The sequence below is a fragment of the Phaethon aethereus genome (assembly GCF_964289735.1).
Source record: "Phaethon aethereus genome assembly, chromosome: 2".
In the NCBI taxonomy this organism is placed as follows: Eukaryota; Metazoa; Chordata; class Aves; order Phaethontiformes; family Phaethontidae; genus Phaethon; species Phaethon aethereus.
Genome location: NC_138582.1, coordinates 161,666,561 through 161,689,290, shown reverse-complemented (window position 1 = coordinate 161,689,290; position 22,730 = coordinate 161,666,561). Strand labels below are relative to the sequence as shown.

Here is a 22,730-nt window from a genome sequence, read left to right as displayed (position 1 = left end):
CCCCAGTTTCTAAAATTGGAACTGTTTTACCTTGAGGCAAGCATTTGATAAAATGGATATTTTCTTGCCAGCAAAAGCAGTGCTTTAGAGGTAACAGATAAATACCTTTTTCACTATACTCTTTCTCAGAACAAAAAATCCCTAGATTTTACTAAAAAAAAATGCTACATACAAGATGTCTTAACCATTGATTTGAGAAACAGATTTTTATCACATCAGGAGAATAATCACTGTCTCACAAGTATATATCATTACAGAGTTGCTATGCACGTCAGTATCCTCCCAATAATAGCTGAGTGACTTTATGATAGCTCTGGGAAGAAACACCAAGTGTAATTGCTTCAAGTAAAGTTTGATCTTTATTTGGAGAACATGAAGTACCTCTTTATTCAGAGTTTTAGACCACAGTAATGTAAATACTTGCTTAATCTTACACATGAACAGATCCACTGAAGTCATTAGGACTGTTTTTCTTGCAATTCATAAATTGTAGGCTTGCTGAAAGATCAGTTAAGACAGAAATCCCTTTAGGGCAAGAACTGCCTTTAGCATTGTATCAGACAATTGCTTTTAACAGAGAAATGTTCATTGTATATTGTGGTGAGTAGAAGGAAAATGATGGATTCATGCTCATCCACTTGAAAAAGCTGTTTTACATATCTGTGGTATGCTAACAAACTAAAGCTCTAGAAGGAAAACGCTGAAAGGGTGTGTTTGATCATGGCTTGTTTAGTTGTTTGGTTTTTTTTTTTATATATCACAAATTTATGTAGTACTATAATTTGTACTTGGATCTGGTCACTCATTCGTCCTCTTTCATCTCAGAGCATCCCTTTTACGTGAAAAGTAGAGTATTTGTGCATAAAATTGTCATAGCGCATCACTTCATTAGCTAGAACAAAATTGCCTTTGTTGAGATTTTTGTGTATACAGAAACAATACCTGCCCTGCCTGGAAAGAAAAAACCAAAGTATAATTCTCAGAAGAAGCCATGTCATTGTACAATGACAATTATTCTATGTCATTCAAACACGACACAGCATCCTTTCCCATTTAGGTCCATTACTGCTAGTGGTCTGTTGTTCCCTGTGTTCAGTGTGTATTTCGCTGTCAGAAAACTTCAGTGTGACAGGAACCCATCATTTTCTGTTCCTACAGAATAAGTGGCATCCATGGACATTTGGGAGGCTTTGTAAGGAGACTCTGAAGTTTTGAATCCCAGTTGTTTCTCCCAAACAAAGCAAAAAATTGCTTGCATGCAGCTGTATTACTTTTTCCATTTTGTGTTTCACTGTTTTTGCGGCATTTGAAATTTGCAGGATACAGTGTATGAACAATAACAAATTACTGTTTTTTCCTTAGAACCAGATGAATGGCTTTGTGGTTTGCAAATTAATGGATCTTGGTGGGGATGCAGTAGAGGGAAGTGCTACACAATTCAAGAGTGCTTTTGGGGTTACCGGGAATGAAAAATAAAACCAAAACATGTGAATATGTCATTGTGATGCATTTTAATCTAATGATTTATTTCCTGTCAGCTGTTACAGCATAGGATTTGGCTTGTATGTATTTTCTGATATTTTTTCCTTTTTGTGTTTTTTCAGGAGTTATATCCTGCATTTTGCATTCACAATGGAGGATCTGATTTAGACAGGCTACCTACTGCCAGTACCTGCATGAACTTGCTGAAGCTTCCTGAGTTTTATGATGAAAATCTTATGCGAAGCAAGCTTCTTTATGCCATTGAATGTGCTGCTGGATTTGAACTAAGCTGAGTCAAACTGATGCTTATTCGGATGATCTGCAAAGGAACTAACCAGTGCCTACTCTATAAGCAGCACCCATACCCAAGCAGTTTAAGGGAATTCTGTCTAGATTTCTGCAGCTCTTGTGTCTTATAAAATGCCCTCAAATAGGTTTCATTTTTAAACACAATTTCTTAGCTAGCTTTCATTAATTAATAGTACATTGACACTGCTTTATGATTCAAAACAATGAATGCCCTGTGCAGTGTGGCTGTTTCTGTGTTTATGCGAAGAAAGAGCACATTTAAAGAACAGTGACAGATATCTCAGTGGAATTAACCAAAGATGAAGCTTTGGCTTTGTGCTGTTCGAACACAAATAATTTCACAAACTGGCAATAAAGTTGTGTACCATGCAGCATATTGGGATGAGACAGGGCTAACACCCTCTCATTAATCTTTTAGATGGAAGTGAAGGAGATGCTTGCAGATATCCCAGAAATGAGAGGATGAAAGTGCTCGTTACCGATAACCTAACATCTTTACTTACGTTGTAGAATTGTTTACAAATCATAGTTGTTGCAAAACTGATTTTGATTTATACTACCTTCCCTCAAGATGGTAGGCACTGAGATAAAATGTTTATAATATTCCCTTTGTGCTTTCTGAAATACCTTAGAGAAATCAGATTTGCATTATTTTAAGTTTGACCTTTGGCTGTGTCATTATCACTTGAACACTGTCATAAATGGATGTGACTATCCATGTTTTCTCTGTTCTGTTTCTGTCTCTTGTGCCTGTACAGGTTATTTTTTTAAATGTGTCAGACTCCTATTGCATAAACAGTACATAACAAAAGTCGTCACTTTGGAAAAAAAACATGTAACAACTATTAAAATTATTTGAACCAAAGTTATCAGGCTTTATCTTTTATATTTGAAGCCTGTGGTGTTCACATTCCTTTTCCCTATCATTTCTTTCCATCTTAAATACCATATCTGTGCTGTAGACACTAGTCAAATTCATTAGTGTTTTGTGATTAAACAGCTTTTATATCCATCTGCCTGCAGTATTTCTGCTAAGAAAAGTAGGTGGGAATATGCTGCTGAATATAATTTGATATCTGGGAAAAAATTTGCTTTCATATGGAAGGAACTGATCCTCTAGTAGTAGGCACATCGTTGGGTATTCATATACAAACTGCAGTCAACTTAAAAAAGGAGTTACAGTTAAAGTTTAAGATTGATAAGTGCATCCCTCTGAACTTTAGTTTTATATTTTAAATCATCAGAATTTACAATCAAATTTGTATTCATCTCTTATGCAAAAAAATACTTGCTGTTACTGGAAACTCTGGATTTCATATTTAATAAGCAGTAACCAGCAATATCCTTTTAAATGTGGGGAAACAGTGATTTTAAGATGTTTACTAGTAACCATATAAAAATGTATAATTTCTTAATTTGGTTAATAAATGAAGTGTTAAAATACTATTTGTAGTCTTGATGTACAGAAATAAAATGATTGGTTTTCTTTTTGGTTTTGCTTTAGGCTTTTTATTTATGTTAAATGTTACATACCCCAACCTATTCTTTATCCCAAAGTTCTTTTCTTGTATATTTTTCTACATAAATTATGGAACTTGTAAAGAAATTGAAAAAGAGATCAGTAATAGTGGAACTGCCTCCTCCTAATCGCAAAACCTGAACACTTCTTTTAGATAGCATTATTTATTTTAGAACCTAATGCTTTAAATATTTCAAAATTATTTTTCAATTGCATTGGTTTGCTACACTGAGTAGTGTTGTTTCTGTATTTTGTAAAATTAAATTTAAATTTTCTATTAAATATTTGTATTTTGAAGATTATGTTGGAGTCATGCCAAGAAATCATGACTGGTAATGTACACTTTCTGCTTTTTGTAAAAGGAGACAGTGCACACTGTTCCTGTCTGTTACCATGAATGCACGTTCAACAGAAAGCATAGGCTGGGAGGAAGTGTGAGTTGCAGATAGGTTTAGTTAAGAATCACACAGTTGCAGAAAACCTCAGTAGAGAATTTGAGTTTGCTGAAAATACTCTGACTTTTTATTTCTTCGGTATGTAGTACTCTGTGATCTTGTTTTGCATATTCTGTATATTAAGTATGAAATTCTGACATACTCAAGTCAGTGGGATTGTAGCCTGGATTTCATTCTGCAGGTAGTCAGCTGAAAATCTGTGCTGCAACAGCTTACACCACCTTCAGCATCCAGACTGCCGGAAGAAGAGGGTAGGGCTCTCCTTTGGCAACACATGCTTTCAGTTCTGACTGTCGGCTCTTCTTCTATAGCCGGGATGAACCACGAGTCCCTGCTTTTCAATGATCTATTGCTGGATATTTTAAGGAACAGAAGATAAAGGTATGAGAAATAATATAGGTGCAGTTAGTCATATCCTGAGGAGCTATGTGGTCTAAGTGATCTTCCTTAGCTCTTATGTAGCAAGAATTGTTTATGTACAAAAATGGATTTTCTGTTTTGTAAAAGAGCAGCAAACTCTCTCCCAGGTTGTAATGCTCCCAGAGTTTAGGTAGGCAGAGACGGGAGGCACTTTGCATGCAAGTAACCTGAAATACTATTGTAGATTTTGATCATCAGAATTATGGAAGTAATAGTTACGGCTTTGGAGTGGTTTTCTGTGCAAGACAAGCCTTCCTTAAAGTCAATTTCTGTTCAGTACTTGCTTTTTGAAAAATGACATTTTCTGTTTGGCTTTTGTTTTCAAATGATTTTTTGTTTATAATTGTTATAATTCTGTAAACTGTTTTAAAACCATTTTTGTCAAGGTCTATCTTTATGATGGAAGAGGTTGCAAATTCTTCATCTCTCCAAAGTTAAAAGGCATAAAAGCAGAATAAAAAAATAAAATTAGCACTTGGTCTGTTTATCTCCATGAGAATTTTTTTGCATGTGGGTTTATTCTTACTAGCTGGATTAAAAAAACCAAACAAACAAACCCAAACCAGCAAAATAAACCAAACCAGAAATGATTGGCCTTGTTCCTTGATCTCAGTTGTCTTCCGTAATGGTCCTGAAAGCCAGACTTGTATAATTTTCACAAAACTCACTTTTAATTTTTAGTGAGAATTTATGTCTACAAAGGAGGAAAGATTTGGCTCTGGTTTCATGTGTAAACAAACACTGAGCTGAGAGAAGTTTGATTTGAACAAGGATATCTTCAGTTATTTTTGTGTGGGGTGCTCCATAATTAAAAAAAAAAAAAAGAGCTTCCTGATGCTATTAGTAGCAATGTGGACAGGTATTTGGCATCACTTGAGTAATCTAGCACAAACATCCTAATTTGATTGATAAAGGGGTTTGGAATTCAAAGAAAACACTTTAAGGAGAGCAGTGAGCTCATGCTAAATTTCAGTTTAAACCAAAAACTGTTAAATGCCAGTGAGACAGCACATACTCTTCGCACCACTGAAAAATAGTACAGCACAGAAACAAAAAGGAAAAAACAAGAGCGCTGTTTTTCTTGGAATGTTTTGTTGGAGCTGTAATTTTTTTTGGTATTTATAATTATATGCAAAAACTTTAAAGCATTTGCTCATATACATGAATCTGTGTTAATAATGGTTTGTGATGTAAATGCTTGTTACTGTTTTTTTCATGATGCTTTGCCTGTCAGTGAAGGAGAGAAGAAATGATCATGGTCTGTAAAACTGATCAGGATATCTATATTTTTATTGACTTCTGCTTTTGTGAATAAAATGATTGTGAGTTTTCTTGAAACTTTGCAGAAACACTCTTTTCTTTAATTTTTTGCTGTAAATTTGGCATTCTCTTGTTGAAGATTAATAGTACTGAATAGGTTCTTAAAGGGAAGCTAATATTAACTGTTTGTTGGTCTTGAAGTTCATTGCTTCAGGATGATGGTAACTTCAGGTTTTGAGCTCTGAAGCTCCCACTCTGTCAGTCAAACTGCAGCTTTATAGCTTTGCAGGTTTAGCTTTGTTTCAGTGTATCTTTCAAACGACGTAGTGAGGATCACAGATGGGCTTTGGAAAAATTCTTCAGAATCTTTGGAAGGAACAAAACTCCCTCCTTGGATAAAAATATGAGAATATAATTCATAGTGAAGAGTGTTACTCTGTTAGCAAACACGTACAAAAAGATCTCTTTCAGCTTCTTCAGGAATTTTAGAGAATTACAATTATCTGCTTCCCTTTGCTTTTCTATTATTTTCATTGCTAAATAGACTTTTAGTGCCATGATAGCATTTATAAAGTTAGTATTGTGTATCTTTTATTTTGGAATACTTACAAATAGCACCATATGTTCTTTGGCTTCAGCTTATCTGCCACTAAAAATGTGGTAAACAGAAAATTACAGAAAACTGCTCTTGTAGGGCACGTCATAATTCATAGCATGAATGGAACACAAATGCCCGGATACCTTCCCTGTTTTTCAGTGTGTATCTGGTAGTCTGGAAAGCTCATAAGATTTCTGATGTGTGTAGAGGCGAAAAGGGATTATGAAGTTAGGCCTTTTCAAAGGCACAGAATGGCTGAGGTCAGCAGGAATGTCTGGAGATCACCTAGTGCAACCTTCTACTCAAAGCAGGGTCACCTAGAGCAGGTTGCTCAGGACCTTGACCTGTGGAGTTTTGAATGTCTCCATGGATGGAGACTCCACAACCTCTCTGGGCAACCTGTTCCAGTTCCAATAAAACATTTTTAATCAGGTTTAAACACAATTTCTTGTATTCTAGTTTGTGCCCATTGCCTCTTGTCCTGTCATTGAGCAGTACTAAGAGGAATCTGAGCCTTCTCCAGGCTGAACAACCCCAGATCTCTCAGCCTCTCCTCACACGACAGATGCTCCAACACCTTAATCGTGTTTGCGACCCTGCACTGGACTCTCTCCAGCATGTCCATCTCTCTTGGAGAGTCCAGCTCTGGCCCCTGTGCTCCAGATGTGCCTCACCAGTGCTGTGCCAAGAAGAATCACCTCCTGCAGCCTGCTGGCAGCACCCTTCCTAATGGAGCCCAGGATGCTCTTGGCTGCCTTTGCTGCAAGGGCACCTTGCTGGCTCATCTTCAACTTGCCTACCAGAAACCACAGGTCATTTTCTGCTGAGCTGCTTCAGCCGCCTGGCCTCCAGCCTGTACTAGTGCATGGGCTTACTCCTCTCTGGGTGCAGAACTTTGGGCAGAATTAGATGAGTACCGAAGTCTTGAGACTTATGTCTTAGTGTCGAGACTTTCTCTTTACTGGGCTGTTTGCTGTAGAAGATGTTTGACTTCTAATTTCTGCTATCTTGAGATGGTACTTTTTTGAAAACAAAGCTCTCAGCTTCGCTCCATCTCACTGTCAGTGATTCATTCACAAAAGCTCTATGTCTTAAGAGGTGTGAATTTTGAGGTACGTGGAAATTTATTCCAAGTATAATGCTGTCATATCTTTAGAATAAAAGTAGAGAATTTCCCTAAGAAAAAATAGAAGACATTCAGTTCCATTCTGTGTAGACAGGGCTTTCTTGTCCCTATATAGGTGGCTGGGTAAGACCCAAGTAAACAATTTACAACACCAACTGTTTCTACAGATTTTTCTCCACTAATTTAGCTACTCATAATATGTATCCAGTGTGATCTTGTTTCCTGTGCAAATTATAACTAGAAAGTGCTATCTACAGTTAAGTTTAATGTGCCTTGTAAGCATCCCATATAACATAAGTTTTATTATTACTGTAGTAAATGAGTAGGGAAAATATGAGAAATAAGGTGTACCGGTATGTTAGAGAAAATCTAGACAGCGCAGAACCACCTAGCACTTAGGAGGGTGTCTAATTTTAGTTTGGTAAAAGTACATTTTGAAGTTTTCTGACAAAGCAAGTTGACTTAAGGATTTGCAGACTTCAAAATGAAGTTTTTTTTTCTCTTGGATATTGACTTGTACTCTCATGCTACCTTTGACTCCTATCAGATGTAAACTACAACATTAGTTTCTCTCTGACTTGCTTGTTCAGTGAACACAGTGGCATCTTCAAACTACCTTTAGTGGAATTTTATGTGACTGGCGACTGAGTGTACTACACTACTTCTCTTCCTTGTTGGATGCCTGTAGATGTCTGTAATTCTTAATAAATGGCACTTACCAGGTAAAAGTTGGATTTAAGGTTTTGTGGCTTTGCATTGTCAACTTCCAGTGCTGCTTTGTCTTTCCAAGGATTTTGCAAATCTGTTACCAACTACAAAGTAAGACTCAGTAAATACTGAGGTCTTAATTATTTTCTCAACTTTTTATAGATACGACGCTAAGCATTGATACAAAAGCCATAGGACTCATGCTAAATGTTAGATCGCCTCAATGTGTATTCACTTCTTCTGAAGGTGCAATTTGTTGGACAAACTCCTGTAATTTGGCTGTCTTCTACAGAGGTCGGGTAGCCCAGTGCTAGGTGCAATCCAGCCAAGCACATCAGGCAGTCGAACAGGAGGAACATGGGAATTCTGACCGGCACCAGTGGGACTGCTCGTACACAAAGTCATGCACCGATGTCCCGCAGGCTTGACTTCATGCTGTCAAGGGTTGAACTCTTCTGGTGTGATTGTTAAATCATGGCTACATTTCATTGTCAGAACAGTTGCTTTCCAGTCTGGGACTAAGTTTACCTGTCCACAGCTCTGTAGAAAACACACACTTTGTTTGCAGTGCTTGTTAATGTATTTATAGGAACAGCTTGCTCAAATGTCCTACTATATTTAAGATCATCCTTTTCTGCACTCCCAGAGCAGCTGTTAGTTCATTCTGTGTAACATTTGACTGAAAAGTAGTTTTGCATTATTTCTGTTTTATTCTCTGTTTATAGTTACACATAGCTCTTGATTGCTGAGGAAGGAAATAGGCATTCACCAGATGGTGTTGTTCTAGATCATGTTGCTACTTCTGCTTAACCAAATGTTAGATCTAGGAAAAGCATCGCTCACCAGTTGCTAAGTAGTTTTGCTGCATGTTGTCAAACACACCTCCTGAAGATACTTGTTCCTTCTAGCCTTTGTATCTTTAATTAAGAATAATTCTTCTCATTACAGCTCTGCTTACTGTTTTACATTTTCCCCTCCATGCTTTCAGGCAAGCAGCAGCAGAGCTTGAAGTTCTGCAGAGATATTTTAGGTCTAATTACGTATTAGATCTAGCTGGCTATTGATGAAAAATGACAGAATTAACTAATATTTGACGTTGGCATACGGATAAGAAAGAATATCCCTGATGGAGTTAATGAACATAAACGCTGATCAAGCTGTCCTAGCAAAGAATAAGCACTTGCCATAAGCTGTGAGATCTTCTGACTGCCCACAGCAGTTCTTAGGTTGTTGCCTGCACACCCCAGATAATCAGTGGAATACGTCTGCCACTTCAGGAGGAATTGGCAAAAAACCCAGCAATCCTGAAACATTTTAACCATTTTGGCTCAAGCATTTTGTTATAAAGAGGAGTCCAGATAAACTTGCAGCCTCTTGATTACCTGAGAAGCACTGTACCAATGCAAGCGGAGATGTGCTTGGCAGAAAAACTTTGGAGAATGCTAATGAAAAGTGGTTATTTTGTGCTTTTAATGCTTCTACTTAAAGTTTTAAATATTAGGTGTACTGCCCATATTTCAAGTCTTAATTGTTTCTGATAAGCTATCAGCAAAAAGTTAATGCTTATATTTAATTAAGTGGCACTTTCCAGAATTACTTTGCCAGTGGTACTATAATTAAATGATGTGAGAACAGCCTTTGATACATATATGCTCATATTCTTTGCTAATACCAAAAATAGGGTCTGTAAATCTGTAAATAGAAAAACTGGATGCATTAAGCAGCAGGCCAGAGCAGCAGGCCGGGAAGGCTACAGCCATTACCACATCAAAGGGACTAATATTAATATCTCTCTAATGCAGCATTTTCAAGCATTTCTTGTGTTCTGGTGGGCTTTTCATAATTGACCTCCATAAGTCATAAAAAATGATTAAAAAAAAGAATCTGGGAACTATGTGAATTGCTAATACCTCCTGGAATGCTGCCATGTTATTTCCATCATTAGGTTATAGCTATCAGTTAGGCCTGAATTCATCTCACTTGACTTCAGCCATCTGGAAGGTGGCCGTCTAGGCACTTCCGATGAGAGAGAGGCCACCCAGAGGCAGGGCGGTTCCTTCGTTACTAAAAGGCATCTCCAAAGTGGGTGGAATCGGTCATGCTCTGGACGTGCCCCCTCCTCTTCTCTCTCTTCATAGTTGGAGGCCTTAAACGAGATGCTTAACTTTTAGACAGCTGAAGTTAGGTGAAGTGAAACCAGACCTTCGTCTCGTGTTCCCAGGTGAGAGCTGAAAATTCTTGAACAATGAAGATCCTTCGATAACAATTTATTCTGACTTACGACTCGACACTTGGATACCTGCCCAGGTCTGTCTGGATCTTTGATACCAGCTTTGACAGACCCACCAGACTTTATCAGCTTTTGTTACTGGGATGGTGATTTAAGGGTTGGACTCGATGATCTTAAAAGTCTTTTCCAACCTTAATGATTCTGTGATCCTCTGCCAGTAACATCAGGTCTAATGCTATTTAACACAATATTCCAGGCTTTTGCTGCAAGCAGCTAGCCACAAAAATGTAGAACATGTTTACTTTGTACTTTTGCAAATACCTTTGAAGAAGGTTTTCTAAATCTAAAAGCTTTTCTGTTTTTTAGGCCTATAAGTAGATCTAATTAAACATGTTGCCTCTTTCCATGAGTCCTGCTTCTAAAATCTTTCCCATAACATTACCTTTGATGAGGTGGAAGGTGGTTTTGGCTCTTTACCTTATGCAGTTGCCCTTTTTGTTTATCTGTCTTAATTTTTAACATGGTTTATCTGTGTTAATTTTGTACACAGAGACTGCAAGGTTCTTCTGTTGCATGGAAAACACTGATATGGGCAGTTCTCATTTAAGGACTTTCAAACTATTGTAAGACATCTAAATATGATTAAGGCTGAGGTTTAAAAATAATTCTGAGAAATCTTAAATTGAAATGAGTGTGACTGAATATATAGATCAAATTGAATTACGTGTCAGAAGAATTTTAATGAATTCTTGGGGACCGGGTCAATCCCGTCCTGTGGTACCTGAACCACGTAACTTGAATGAAAAGGGCGGTAAAAAGGTGGTTCAGCAGTACGTGATTAGAGTTACAAACATTGTTTATCAGAGTGCTACTCTTAAAAGCAAAGTAATCATAGCAACAATATCTATTTTTGAGCTTTGGGTGATCTGGGAGAAGCAGAGTCTTTGTCTGGACACATACAGATTAGATCACATCAGCCTGAAAAATGTTAGAGGCTGAGCTGACCTGCGGAAGATCTGAAGGGGTAAGAGGTGGGTGTAAGCATGAAAGCCACATTTCCTTCACTGCTTACCAGCAAGCAACGTTCTTCTGATCAGAAGACAAACAGAAGCCAGGAAAACAAGACCATGAATGTGTGTTTTCAAAGCTTCTCTTGAATTTATGTTTCTCTGTTTCTCTGTTAAATTCTCCAGGAAGCTGAGCAAAAGGGATAAAAAGCTGCCACTCTACATGGTTTTATGGGTTTGCCCTGTTAGTCTGGGCTCCCACACTTAATGTGAACATGTAACCCACCCCCATGCATGAAAAAACATGTAGGTTAAATGTTGTCAAGATGACTACCGATGGAGTCATTGCAGCTTGAACCAGAGGTGGGAAGTAGAGACTTCTTTGGGAGGAGCTGAGCAGTCTGATGGATGCTGTGATAGAGGCAATCTCAGCCTGGAGCCTCTGGAGTTATTTCTGTCTGCTTGTAGGACGTCAAGATATAAATAGAACCCAGTAATTCCATACAGAATTGTGGGTTTTTGCCCCTGTTGTTGCACTTGTGTGGATAAATAGAAGATCTGATGGTCAGCATCCATCATGCCATAACTTCAATACAAAATTTTCCCTGGAAACAATTAAAGCAAAGTAACTGCCTCATGTGCTACTTCTAGCGTGTTTACTGCAGGTGAGATTTTTAAAAGACCGAAGACATTTCATACTTTGTTCTTACCTGTCATTGGTTATGACAGGTTGAGGAAAAAACTCTTCACATCAAGAAATGTTCTCAGCATTAAATGAAAATTTTATACAATCTCCTCCCAAACTACACAGCACTGACCCGCTGCTTGCCTTTGCACTTGCTAGCTGGGACTCCTCTGAGGTTTGCAACCATACCTTTAGAAAGAGCCAGTCTAACCTACTGTTTTTCTTTCCTTTTTTTTTTTCCCCCCAAGGGGATCAACAACTCGGACTTCACAGCTACTTGCTGATGAGAAGCTAGTAATGCTGCTAGGTGTCTCTTCGGTCTAATTTTACAGACTTGTTTCCATGACCGCAATTTAGCATCAAATCTCATGGAACCATATTTCTTTCGAAGCTTGTATTTTCCCCCAAAGCACCAAACTTGCACTATTCTTAGGGTTGTCCTCCTACTTGCCGTGCTGATTTGTATTAGGTTCTCCTCTGTCTTATTCCAAACTTGCTTTTTTCTTTTTGAGCTGATCCCACTCCCACGTAAACACCTTCAAATTAACGAGTAGCCTGTCAGTTGGCTTTGTTTGGGGTTTTAGGTGTGCAAGCTCTCTAATTTCACCTTGGCGACCTATAAATCAATGCCTCCTCCAGCTTTTTAAATAAAGGGCAAGAAATATAACTGTACATCAATTTAGATCATGGATAAAGTCCAGTTTTTAAAAATAGGATAATAACTTGGCTGCTTATCCTTTGCTCTCAGCTGCGACGCTCAGACGACCACATACTCAGCTGTAACCCAGAGCACGCTTGGGTATATCCAGGCAGCACAGGGCCTCTGCCCGGCGCCGGCGGGAGAGCGATGGAGCTGGCCTTGACGACGCGCGAGGGTCGCAACGTGTGAGACTGAAACAAAGACGCACATGGGGGAAGCAATCTCGTCGTTTCACTTCTAGCAGCCAGACTCACCTATTCAAACACCGTTTCTAAAGTTATTATTATTTTTCTTCCCCTCTTCCCTCAGCAGCACAACCGGACTCCCCGCACCCCGAGAAACACAGAGGGGCTTCCACCCAGCTGCCCGCCGTGCCGAAGCCCCGCCCCCCGCCCCGCCCCCGCTGCGGGTGCCGCCGGCCGCCGGCAGGGGGCGGGCTCTGCTTGCGCGCGGCCGAGTAGCCGGGGGGGTGGGGGCCAGCACGCCGTTCGAGAAACTTCCGGAAACAGCCGGGCGGAAGTGACGGCGCGCGTTGACGGAGCTTCCTGTTTGCGTCGGAGGTGAGCTTGTAGCCGTTGCGCCGGGCTGTTGGCGGGAGGTTGGTGGCCGCGCTGCGGAGGCACAGGGGCTGGTGAGTGCGGGGGGGCGCGAGGCTGCCCCGGGACCGGCCTCGCGTCCTGTGGCCGTGTGAGGCGAAGGGCGGGGAGCGAGCGGGAGGGGGCGCCCGTTGCTGGGTCAGGCCTCGGATCTTAGCAACAGTGTTGCTGGTAACCGGGGCCTGCCGGCGCGGCTTGGCGGCCTGGGCCCGCGCCGCCGCCATGCTGCGCGCTGGAGGACCGGTGGTGGAGGGTCCTCCGCAGGGAGCCGGAGCGCTGCCGGCCTCGGGGTCTCCTTCCCAGCCGTTGGGAAGGTGCGTGGCGGCGGCCCAGGGGCGGCCGGAATGGGGCTGGCGTGGGGCGCGCAGGGGAGCGGAGCGGGCGGCGGCGATCTCCGGCTCTTGGGAGGCGGGCAGTGAAGGAGCCGCCCCCGGGCGCAGTGGCTGCCGTGGGCTTATCCCGTAACTCGGAGCGGAGGACATGCAGTTTGGGATTCCCCGGCCGTAGAATCCCCGATCGGATTTGTCGCCTGTTTGCCTCAAGCGGAGAAGGCTTAAGGAAAAAAAAAAAAAAATCCGCGTTTCCATTTCTGCTTGCGGTGGTTTCGGTTACGAAAAGGTGAGGGAGAGCCGCAGTTCACCCTTTGCTCTTGAATGTGTTGAACAGGCCTTTTACTTAAAGTGCTTTTCTTCGTAGTGTACTTTTTTGGCATGCGTGTAAACTAAACGTGCTTTCCCCCCCCACCCCCCCGGTAAAATTGGTTTAGTTAAATTCTGGTCAGCGTTTATTAACTTGGAGTAGGGTCAACAGTAAGGTTTTGTGGGCAAAGGCAGTAGCGGTTGAGTGTTTCGAACGCGCTGTTGCCAAGTTCCAAGCTGAGTTGAAAACTGACCCTGGCAGGTAAGGAACATAGTTTGTCGTCAGTATTTGCTGGACTTCTGAGAGGGTGGCGAGTTGAGACGTGAAGTTATTTATGACCAGTGTTCCTTTTTTGTAGCAACACTTTATGCTGTCTCACAGTTTTACTGTCAGAGTTCTTGTTGGCTGCTGAAAACCTGTGCTGCAGGCTTGAGCCATTCTAGTGAAGGCATTAGAAAAGATTATTCAAAATACTGAGCAAATTTGATTTGAATTCTGATAAACTGCTTGTTTGGTTCTCATTTGGACACAGTAACATCATAGGGGCTAAATTTATAACAATGCTAATGTGCAAATGGTCAATCAGTGATCAAGCCCTGAGTTTTTATGATGTAAAGTGTCAAAAAGTGATAAGAACAAGGTGTTGACACAGAGAGAACAGCTGGAATGAAACTAGGCTTTGCCTCTCTGGTCCTCAGGGGTTGCAGTTACTGCTGCCTGCTAACCTTAATTTTTGTTTACTCTTTGGAGATCTTTGTAGTCTAGTTAGGAAAAATTTTATGTTCAGCTGATGATCAAGAGCCTCGTGGTTAAAGTACCATTTAGTTTGCTGGATTATGTTGTCAATGAAGATTTGTTTGGACCAGTGAATAAATGTATTTACATATCTTGTCTCTGTGCTTACTTTTTTCTGTTTGTTTTTAATTTTAAATAACTGAATTGCTAACTAGTGCACAATGCTGGTCTAACATTGTTTCCCCCTCTTGGTGCTCATGCTGCCTTTTCAGTGGAGAACTAGAGACGATTTGAAATGGAAGTTAATTTAGGATTAATTTTCTGAAATAATCTCAGACATTGAGGAGAAATTTAAATTGCTACTTTGACTGGCAGTACTGTTTAAACTGCACTGTTAATTTTTCTAGCTGTAAACTGCAAAGTTCCTTTCATTCTCTATCAGATTTGTCTTTTTAGTACTGGTGCTTTCTGGCTACAGCACATTTTTACCAAAACAGCTTTTCTCTCTGGTGTTTCCTTCTGCCTTTCCTAGATTGATGTAGGTTGCTAATTTATCTTGGCTGGACTTTGGGAGAAAGCATTCAAGGCTTCACTCTTGTGTGACACAGAATTTTTAGCTGGAGGGATAATGTGTCTTGCTATTTATTTTTTTAATAGATACATAAATTTCTCTACCTACTGTATTCTTTCTTTAATCCTCTAGAAGTTTTGGAATGTACATGGAGAGGGGAAACAACTTAGGTTAAATTGTCATCTCAGTAACAAGGATATATGAGTACCTAATGGTATTTGGACTACTGAGGAAAGAAATACCTGGGTGTTTTTTTTTTTTTGTTTTTTGAACTGTAAAACTTTCAGGACTCCTACATCTGTACATCTGTGCTTAAGGCATTGGCACAGCTAGTTCTTTTGAGCTGAGGCCGTGCGGGATGAAGGTGGTGGTCATGTTTTACTGTTGAGTCCAGAGGCATTGAAGTTCAGGACTGGAATTGACTGAAATGTCACACCAGGTTGAACAGAGAGAGTGCAGCCACCCGTGTTCTGCCCTTGTGCTGCTGGCTGTGGAAGATAGTGCATCTCGATCATGTCAGTACACCGGACTTCCAGACTTGAGCAGACCGTCTGTTTCTTACCATTTAAATAGTGATGTTTAGAAGGGAATGTATTGCCTTAATTTTCAACTTAGTTGTGTGAGGTTTAATATTCTAATATTTTGCTTCTTAAGTAGAAAGTGATCCATTTCCCTAATAGCGTTTATGAAGAACTTAGCTGTGTCCTGAAAATATTTTCTGTCAACAGCTTTTCCTTTGTCTTGATTTATTCAAGGAATGTAAAGATTAGTGAGAAATTACTTAGCTTTGTCAAAACTTGTTGGGTCTTATATATGATGATTGTTTATTTCAAGGTAGATTTAAATTAAAACTGTAGTTGATGATGCTAGTAGGTTTAAACTATATTTTCTTTGCATTTGAATGAAATACTGCATTTGAATGGATGTTAAGAAAAAAATCTAAGTTTATACTTAATGAGAGCATTATTCTGCTTCTGTTTATTTGACTGCTAGGGAAGAAATAATTAGTGCCTATGAATTTCACTCCTACAGTTACTAGTTGTAGGTTTCAGTTATGTTTTCTATTTGTTCTGAATAAGTACTGAAATCCAGCTAACGTTGGTGAGGACCCAGCACTTATCACATGAGCTATAAGATCCTCATTATGTCTGAAGCCATTCATAGCTACATTGCAGCCAGTTTTTGTTAAAACTTTGTTAATTCTTTTGATTAGAAGAAATTCTTTTGTCTTAAAATGTAGTCTGAATCTATGACAGCCTGTCATTGTTGTTCTGAAAAAGAAATTGGTTTTTCCTTGAATGTAACTTTTTTTTTTTCTGGTTGGCTTAAGTAAAATCATCATGACTCCAAAAACTACTTCAGAGGAAGCATGTAGAAAGTTTGAAGTATTTTCTTTTCCCTGGAGGATCCATCTGGTTGTATGTGATTATTTGGCTGAAACTTTCTGGAACTGATCTTTGCCAGTTGAGGCTTTCACTGTTTTTAATCGCTTAATCAAATATAAATCATACATTTTTTGAAACGAGTTCGGAGTATTTTTACTTTGTATAAAATAGCCTTTTATGGCTAGTTTTAGGAGGGTGCCAGTGTTCTGGATATTTCAATGACACAATTCCAAATTTGGACACCTGAGTAGTTGTGTTTTGGAAAAATGCCCCTTTGCTTTAAGGAGAGACTGAATAAATACCCCTTGATTTAATGCATGCTCACAGATAAGCAGTAGACTATTGGCCAAGGGTGTGAGGGTAGCCTATGCACTGACCTACTTCCGTTTCTAGTTTACATTTCTTTCACAGATGAAGATTTTAGATTTACTCTGTTTCCATTTTTGGTAGGTTAATTGGTTGGGTTTTTTTTAATGATTTCTTATTTGTTGCCCTCTACAGGCTTTCCATGTGCCAGACAGTACTATGGACAAGATAGCCCTGTAGTTCTTGATGGTTGTCTTGCTCTCCTTGGGGAGGAGAGGAATGGACAGGGTTCTTTATAATTTGTTGCCTCAAGGGAGTGAATAACCTCTGTACAGGTGGCTCTTTTTTTGATTGTGTTGTTTTTTTTAACTAGAACCTGTATTATAAGGTAAAGCAGTCAGCCTAGCTACCTTTTCCTCTGCATGAACTGCATCCACTCATGTAATAATCACTGTATTCAAATCTACTCTGTTTTCTAATGTAGAAACAGGATGTTTGGTGTAAACATGAGATTAAACTAAGCTTTTTGGAATGTTCATTTTATTAGATTCATCTCATGGGGATTCTGTGGTAGTATTAATGTAATGAGTATAAACATTGCTATTTAAGTATATTTTATTAACTTTAATTATATGGTAAATTTACATTTTTCCATGAAACAATAAATTTCAGGAGCCTTGGAAGTTAAAACTGTGACAGCTTTTCTAAGCTTAGGTAAGTAGAAGTTGAAAGTACTGAGGTTTTTAATATACCTGAAGCTGTACCACATTGTGCATATATCAGTGGGAAGAAAAATTAATGTTGGTGCCTTGTTTAAATGTATTTGTCAGATTAATTAATTGCAAACTTTATACAGGATTTCTGGCTCTGTATTATTGCACTCAGCAGAATTAAAATAACTTTCGGTTCCTTAGCATTCTTAAACTTCCTCTTACAGAGGTTTTTCTGGTATATGGTGTGGATGTTTTTAAGTTAGCACTCATGCAGTGCTAGCACAGTGGACCTTCGCTAGTACAGCCAAGAGACTGCTTGGGGTCTCAGCTCAGTTACATACGGCACCTCCCAGGTAATGTTGCCAAAACTGACAAAAATCTCTTCATTTTATTTGGGATTTGGCCAACGTTTTGGGACTCGTACAACTTTCTGTGTTGCTGAATTGTACTAGGTAAAATGCATTTGATTGTTGCCTGAGTGGTAGTCCGCTCTGAAGAGTTGTGGTGAAAGACTTGTCTTTTTTTTTGGTCAGGGCGTAGGATGACACCAGAAGGCAATTTCTATAAGCAGTATCTGTGTGTTAAAGGCAGTTATCTCTTCAGGCAGTGAGAACTCCTTGAGCTACTGGTACAAACATGTCTTGGAAGCCTTGGCAAATAGTTAGTGCTTTATGGTTGATCTTTATTTAACCTTCTTTTAGACAGGTAACTTGGAGAGATACAGGCAAGTAATGACAATTCATAGATTACATTTGAAATCTGTAGCTTGTGAGCAAATGAAGTGAATGAACTTTATCTGAAATTTGTTACTTTAAGACTGAAAATATTTATATATGTCTCTGGATTTACTGAACTGTAAATAATAAAAAGCTTAGCAAAGGTGTCTTAGCTATATAAAAATCAAATGAAGAAATACTAGAAAACTTTGAAAGTGTGTGTGTTGCTTGCTATTCTTTGTATGGGCTTGGATCCACAACAGTATTAATGCTCCTGTAGTCTTGTTTATACTTTGAAGGAGTGTAAAATTTCATTGGGTCCAGCTGACGTACTGCTTTCTAATAAAAACTCTTGGAATGTGAAAAATCCTGGAATGTGAAAAATCATATATTTTTTTAATCACAGGTTGCAATTCCCAGAGATCCTCGAGTGTGTGCATCATCTGTTACCATACCAGAGACATCTCTGAATAGCTCAGTTGCTGTTCAGTAGGTCAGCCACAAACTCAGGCTGAACTGGGATTCAGAACACGCTATTCTTCCTGTGTTGCCAGCAGGATTCAATCCTTTAAATACGTTCATAGAAAGCAGGCAGGTACTAGGAATTGGGTGGCTGTGCAACTTGCGCAGGATGTTGATGACTGGCAAGTTGCATGAATCAGAAATTTGGAACTCCATCTTCCTCAGGTGACTGCTCTGGTCACTAAGCTCAAGCTCTTCTAGCATCTTTCAGGACTCTTCGTGCTGCGCTGTTGCTTCGTGGACAGAAATAGGTAACTTTTTCTGACTAGGCTGACTGCAAAGGTTTTGTGCCCCTTGCTGTTTGAATTCTCTCCTGATTTAAAAAGTTTGTGTTTGGATACCTTCTTCCCTTCCATATTTAGTTAGGGGTGCTGCTTTGTCATCCCTGCAGGTTGTGCAGCTGTTTACTTTTTCTTCATTTCTTTGTCAAATGCACTTATAAAAGTTTATAGCTCTTTACATATCTATCTTCTGTAATTTTTCTCATGCCTTTTATGTAGCTGAGGACTTTGCTGTAAAGAGAGTTTGAGCTGGGTTTTAAGATAACTGAACTGATGTAGTGCTGGGCTGTGCTGTAAGTGGGAGGTCTCGTGCCTGGTCATGCACTCCTATCAGTTGCATTGTGTCAGTACAAGCATTCAGGGCTTGTGCTCACTAAGCCAGAACAAAGCTGACTTCTCCTGTGATGACTGAGAAATCTATAAGCTATGGAAACTTTTGATTCACATACACATTTGGATGTTTGATTTGTTCATTCTCTAAAGTGTTAGAGTAGCTGACAGCATCCTGTAAACATAGTGCAGTTATGAACACAAGTAACCATAGATTTTTGCAAGCAAACACAAAGGCCATGAAACAACTTCTTTCATCTGGAGGTTTTTTGCTTGTTTTTTCTTCTGAGCCTTTGAAGATTTTCTGTGGTTGGAGGCGGGAAATTAGCTAATGTGGGTTGCCTTCCTTGTGGCCTTGGGAAAGAAAAAAAAAAACCCCTCTTGAGTGCCTAGTTAATGAGCCTTGCTTGTGTATTTGGAGACAAATTGTTTGACAGATTTGGGGTTGGAAGAAGATTTTTGTCATGTTTTGGTTAGGACAGTTGAGTATTTTTGCTTTTCGTTTTGCAGGAAGGTGTATGGTTTGCTGCTTTGAAACATTTAGGTGTTTTCACCATGCAGATTCCTACTAGCCTAAAACTGCCTTTTTTTTTTTTAATCAGCCATTTTCTGTTTTGTTATAAGTTGATGGTGGTTGTTTTCTTAGGTGAATATTTTAAATATTTTTTTTTTTCTGTAAATACTGGAGACAGAGGTCTTTTCCAGTTTGTGTTGGTCTGGTTTTTTCTGTCTGTCTGTTTTTGTGGTTTGGTGGGATTGTTTTGTTTTACTGGATGTTGAGCAAAATTCCAAGTATTTTTAAGGGGCTAAATACTAGCTGACACTGTTTCATGTTGTTACATGTTTTGCTTAAGTTGGACAAAAAAAAAGCTGCAGATGAATTTTCTTGAAGTAAATATTGCTAAAACCTTTTTGCACACAAGAAAAAAGTTCCTGTGATACCGAAAAATGTAGCAGTGCTGTTTGTGCTTTATGGTAACTAGCAGAGAGAAATAATGATTAATTGGAGATGAACTTTTAGTGTCACTTGAATGTTTGATTAAGAGGAGGAGAATATAAACAGTTTGTTTTCTTTAGAGAGCTGCTGGCTTGTCTTAATTCCAGACTTTATATTAGTAGCATTTAAAAACTGAACAATAACATACTCACAAAAGATAGAATATGCAAGCCCCAGACATTCCGTTGAAACAAATAATTCCTCTGTTCTTGGGGGAGTTGCTTTTTAGGGTCAGAGTAATCTAATAAGCACTAGTCACGTTGCCTCAGCGCTCATTTTTGGTCCCAACTTCAGACTTGTGTTGTTCAGGATATATTGGTATATGTATTGAGTCTGAACGTATAATACTGCAGCACTGTTTTTAAAGAAACAGCTAGTGTTTAAAGAAATATATGTTGAAATCGATAGGAGTACCGATGTGCACAAAGTTCTCTGATTTACTTCTTAGATCTAAGCTGCTTTTCCTACCTGCTTATTCTAGCTAGAAGGTTGAGTTTCGTATTTTACCTTTAAGATATCTGCCTAACTTGAGAGGAGTGCTAATGCAAGTTTTTAAGTTTTTAAGTTCTTTTTTAAGAAAAAAAGAAGAATATGGAAAAAACACTTAGCAGTGTGGTATGTGCTCTTATGTGTTGTGGCTTCCTGCTGTTAGCTCGCTGGTTTTAGACTGGTATCTCTTGTTAGGAGGGGCTCTGACCTCTAGCCTTAAGCTTGACTCATACTAGATTCTGGCCTCTATTTCTTTCTGTAAACTATATGTTCCATATACGCCATTGCTCATAAAGATTGGCTAGAGCATTTGATAACATACTTGACCCATGCTAACCATGATCCTCACCTGTGTATTCTTAGAGCTGTTCTTTTAATCGTTGTTTGGGAAACAGCAGAACTAGTGAGGCTAGTTGACAGCAATTATTCTGGGATATTTTTGGTAATCTATATGTTTACATATGGAACCCTGCTATTACTATATTAGTATTGTCATTCTTAATATTAATTTTAATGCATGTCTCCCAACTTCCCTTGGTCTTGGTCACAATATTAACTATACCTTTACTATTTTTTCAGTGTGGAGGTTTCTTCAAAAGGGCAAAGTCAATTAGAGGTCTGTTTACCTGCTACCCTTTAATTTTTCTAAGTGTTTGTGGGACTGTATGGTTAACTAGGTTGCTAAAACCATCCAAGTTTTAAAAACACGTAGCTCCTCCAGTACTTTTGGTTCTGTAAGTAGTTTGGAGGGGGGAGGTAGCATGGCAGGGTCCCTCTTAAACTGGTTTTGCCATTTGAGAAAATGTGTGGGTAACCACATCCCTAATTAAAGTTAATTAAGCTTTAACCTACAACAGCAACGTATTTTGAAGACATACCGATTTATTTTAAAAGGAAGTATGTCTTTAATATTTGTATCCCAGGATGTTGAAAGATACGTGTAATACTAGTACAATAAATTAATTTCAGAATATTTCACTGGGCTATATCATGCTTGATTCTTTCAGCACTTATGTGAAAGAACATGAAAATGAGACTTTGCCTGGGCTGAAATGAAAAACACTGAATGACTTGGAGGGGTGGGGGGAAGTGCTTTCAATGAATTTTTGTTCTTGATGTACGGATAAGAAAATGTGACTAATACATTGCTGTGTTGTCATGTTCTAAGTATATTTCGGTGACTTTGCCTGCAATGAATTGATAACTCAGTGAAAAGGTCAGTGTTGCCTTGTTCATAAAACTTGAACCAGCAGCAGTGGCAGGGTGGAGGGGTGGTTGGAAGTTTTGCCAGAATGGAGACTTGTTACAGTGGTGGGAAGAAGCAGCCCTTGCATGAAGAGATGAAATGCTCTTGAAATATTTAGGCAGTTTCTTGAGGTCATTTAGTTGAAATTACGGTTAGTATGACTGTTCTTGTAACTATTCTCTTAATATTGACAAGAAACTGTCAGTATTTAAACTGAGTAGACCTGCACATACATTGCTTTTTCGAAGGAAGCATCTCAGAGTGGAAGTAGTATTCAGAGCAGCAGATGTAAAATATGTGGCCTTCTGTTTATGCTTATATGTGCTTAAGACATGACATAGGTGCCAGAGATGACATAAAGTGAACAAGATATGTGGTTTGTTTTGCATTCAGAGTTATTAGTGTATATATCAAAATGATGACATACTGTATGTACTCTTAATACACTGATTAAATCTAGTTTTTCAGTCTTAACTTGTTTCAGGAAGGTGCTGTTTACCTATATCTCTGTGCACTGTGTTTCAGTGGGTTTAAAGAACATAAACAAAAATCAGAATAAAAGTAATTGTTTGATCCGTCAACCTAAAATAAAGGGTTTTTATTTTTTTGGTGTTTGGAACATTTAAATTTCTGAGAACAAGCAGCTTTTTCAGATCAGGTTTGGTACTGGAAGATACTTGGCTCCTACATGACTTCTGTGAAGTA

At 39.0% G+C, this 22,730-nt stretch overlaps 1 protein-coding gene across 1 annotated transcript in view; it reads left to right on the top strand.

Moving 5' to 3' along the window:
- Positions 1-1,925, top strand: part of UBE3C (ubiquitin protein ligase E3C) — an 84,265-nt gene extending 82,340 nt beyond the window's left edge. The window contains exon 23 of the mRNA XM_082014791.1: positions 1,605-1,925. Coding sequence (XP_081870917.1) covers positions 1,605-1,775 — 171 coding nt within the window. The 3' untranslated portion in view covers positions 1,776-1,925. The remainder of the gene's footprint in view (positions 1-1,604) is intronic.
- The last annotated feature ends 20,805 nt before the right edge of the window (positions 1,926-22,730 follow it).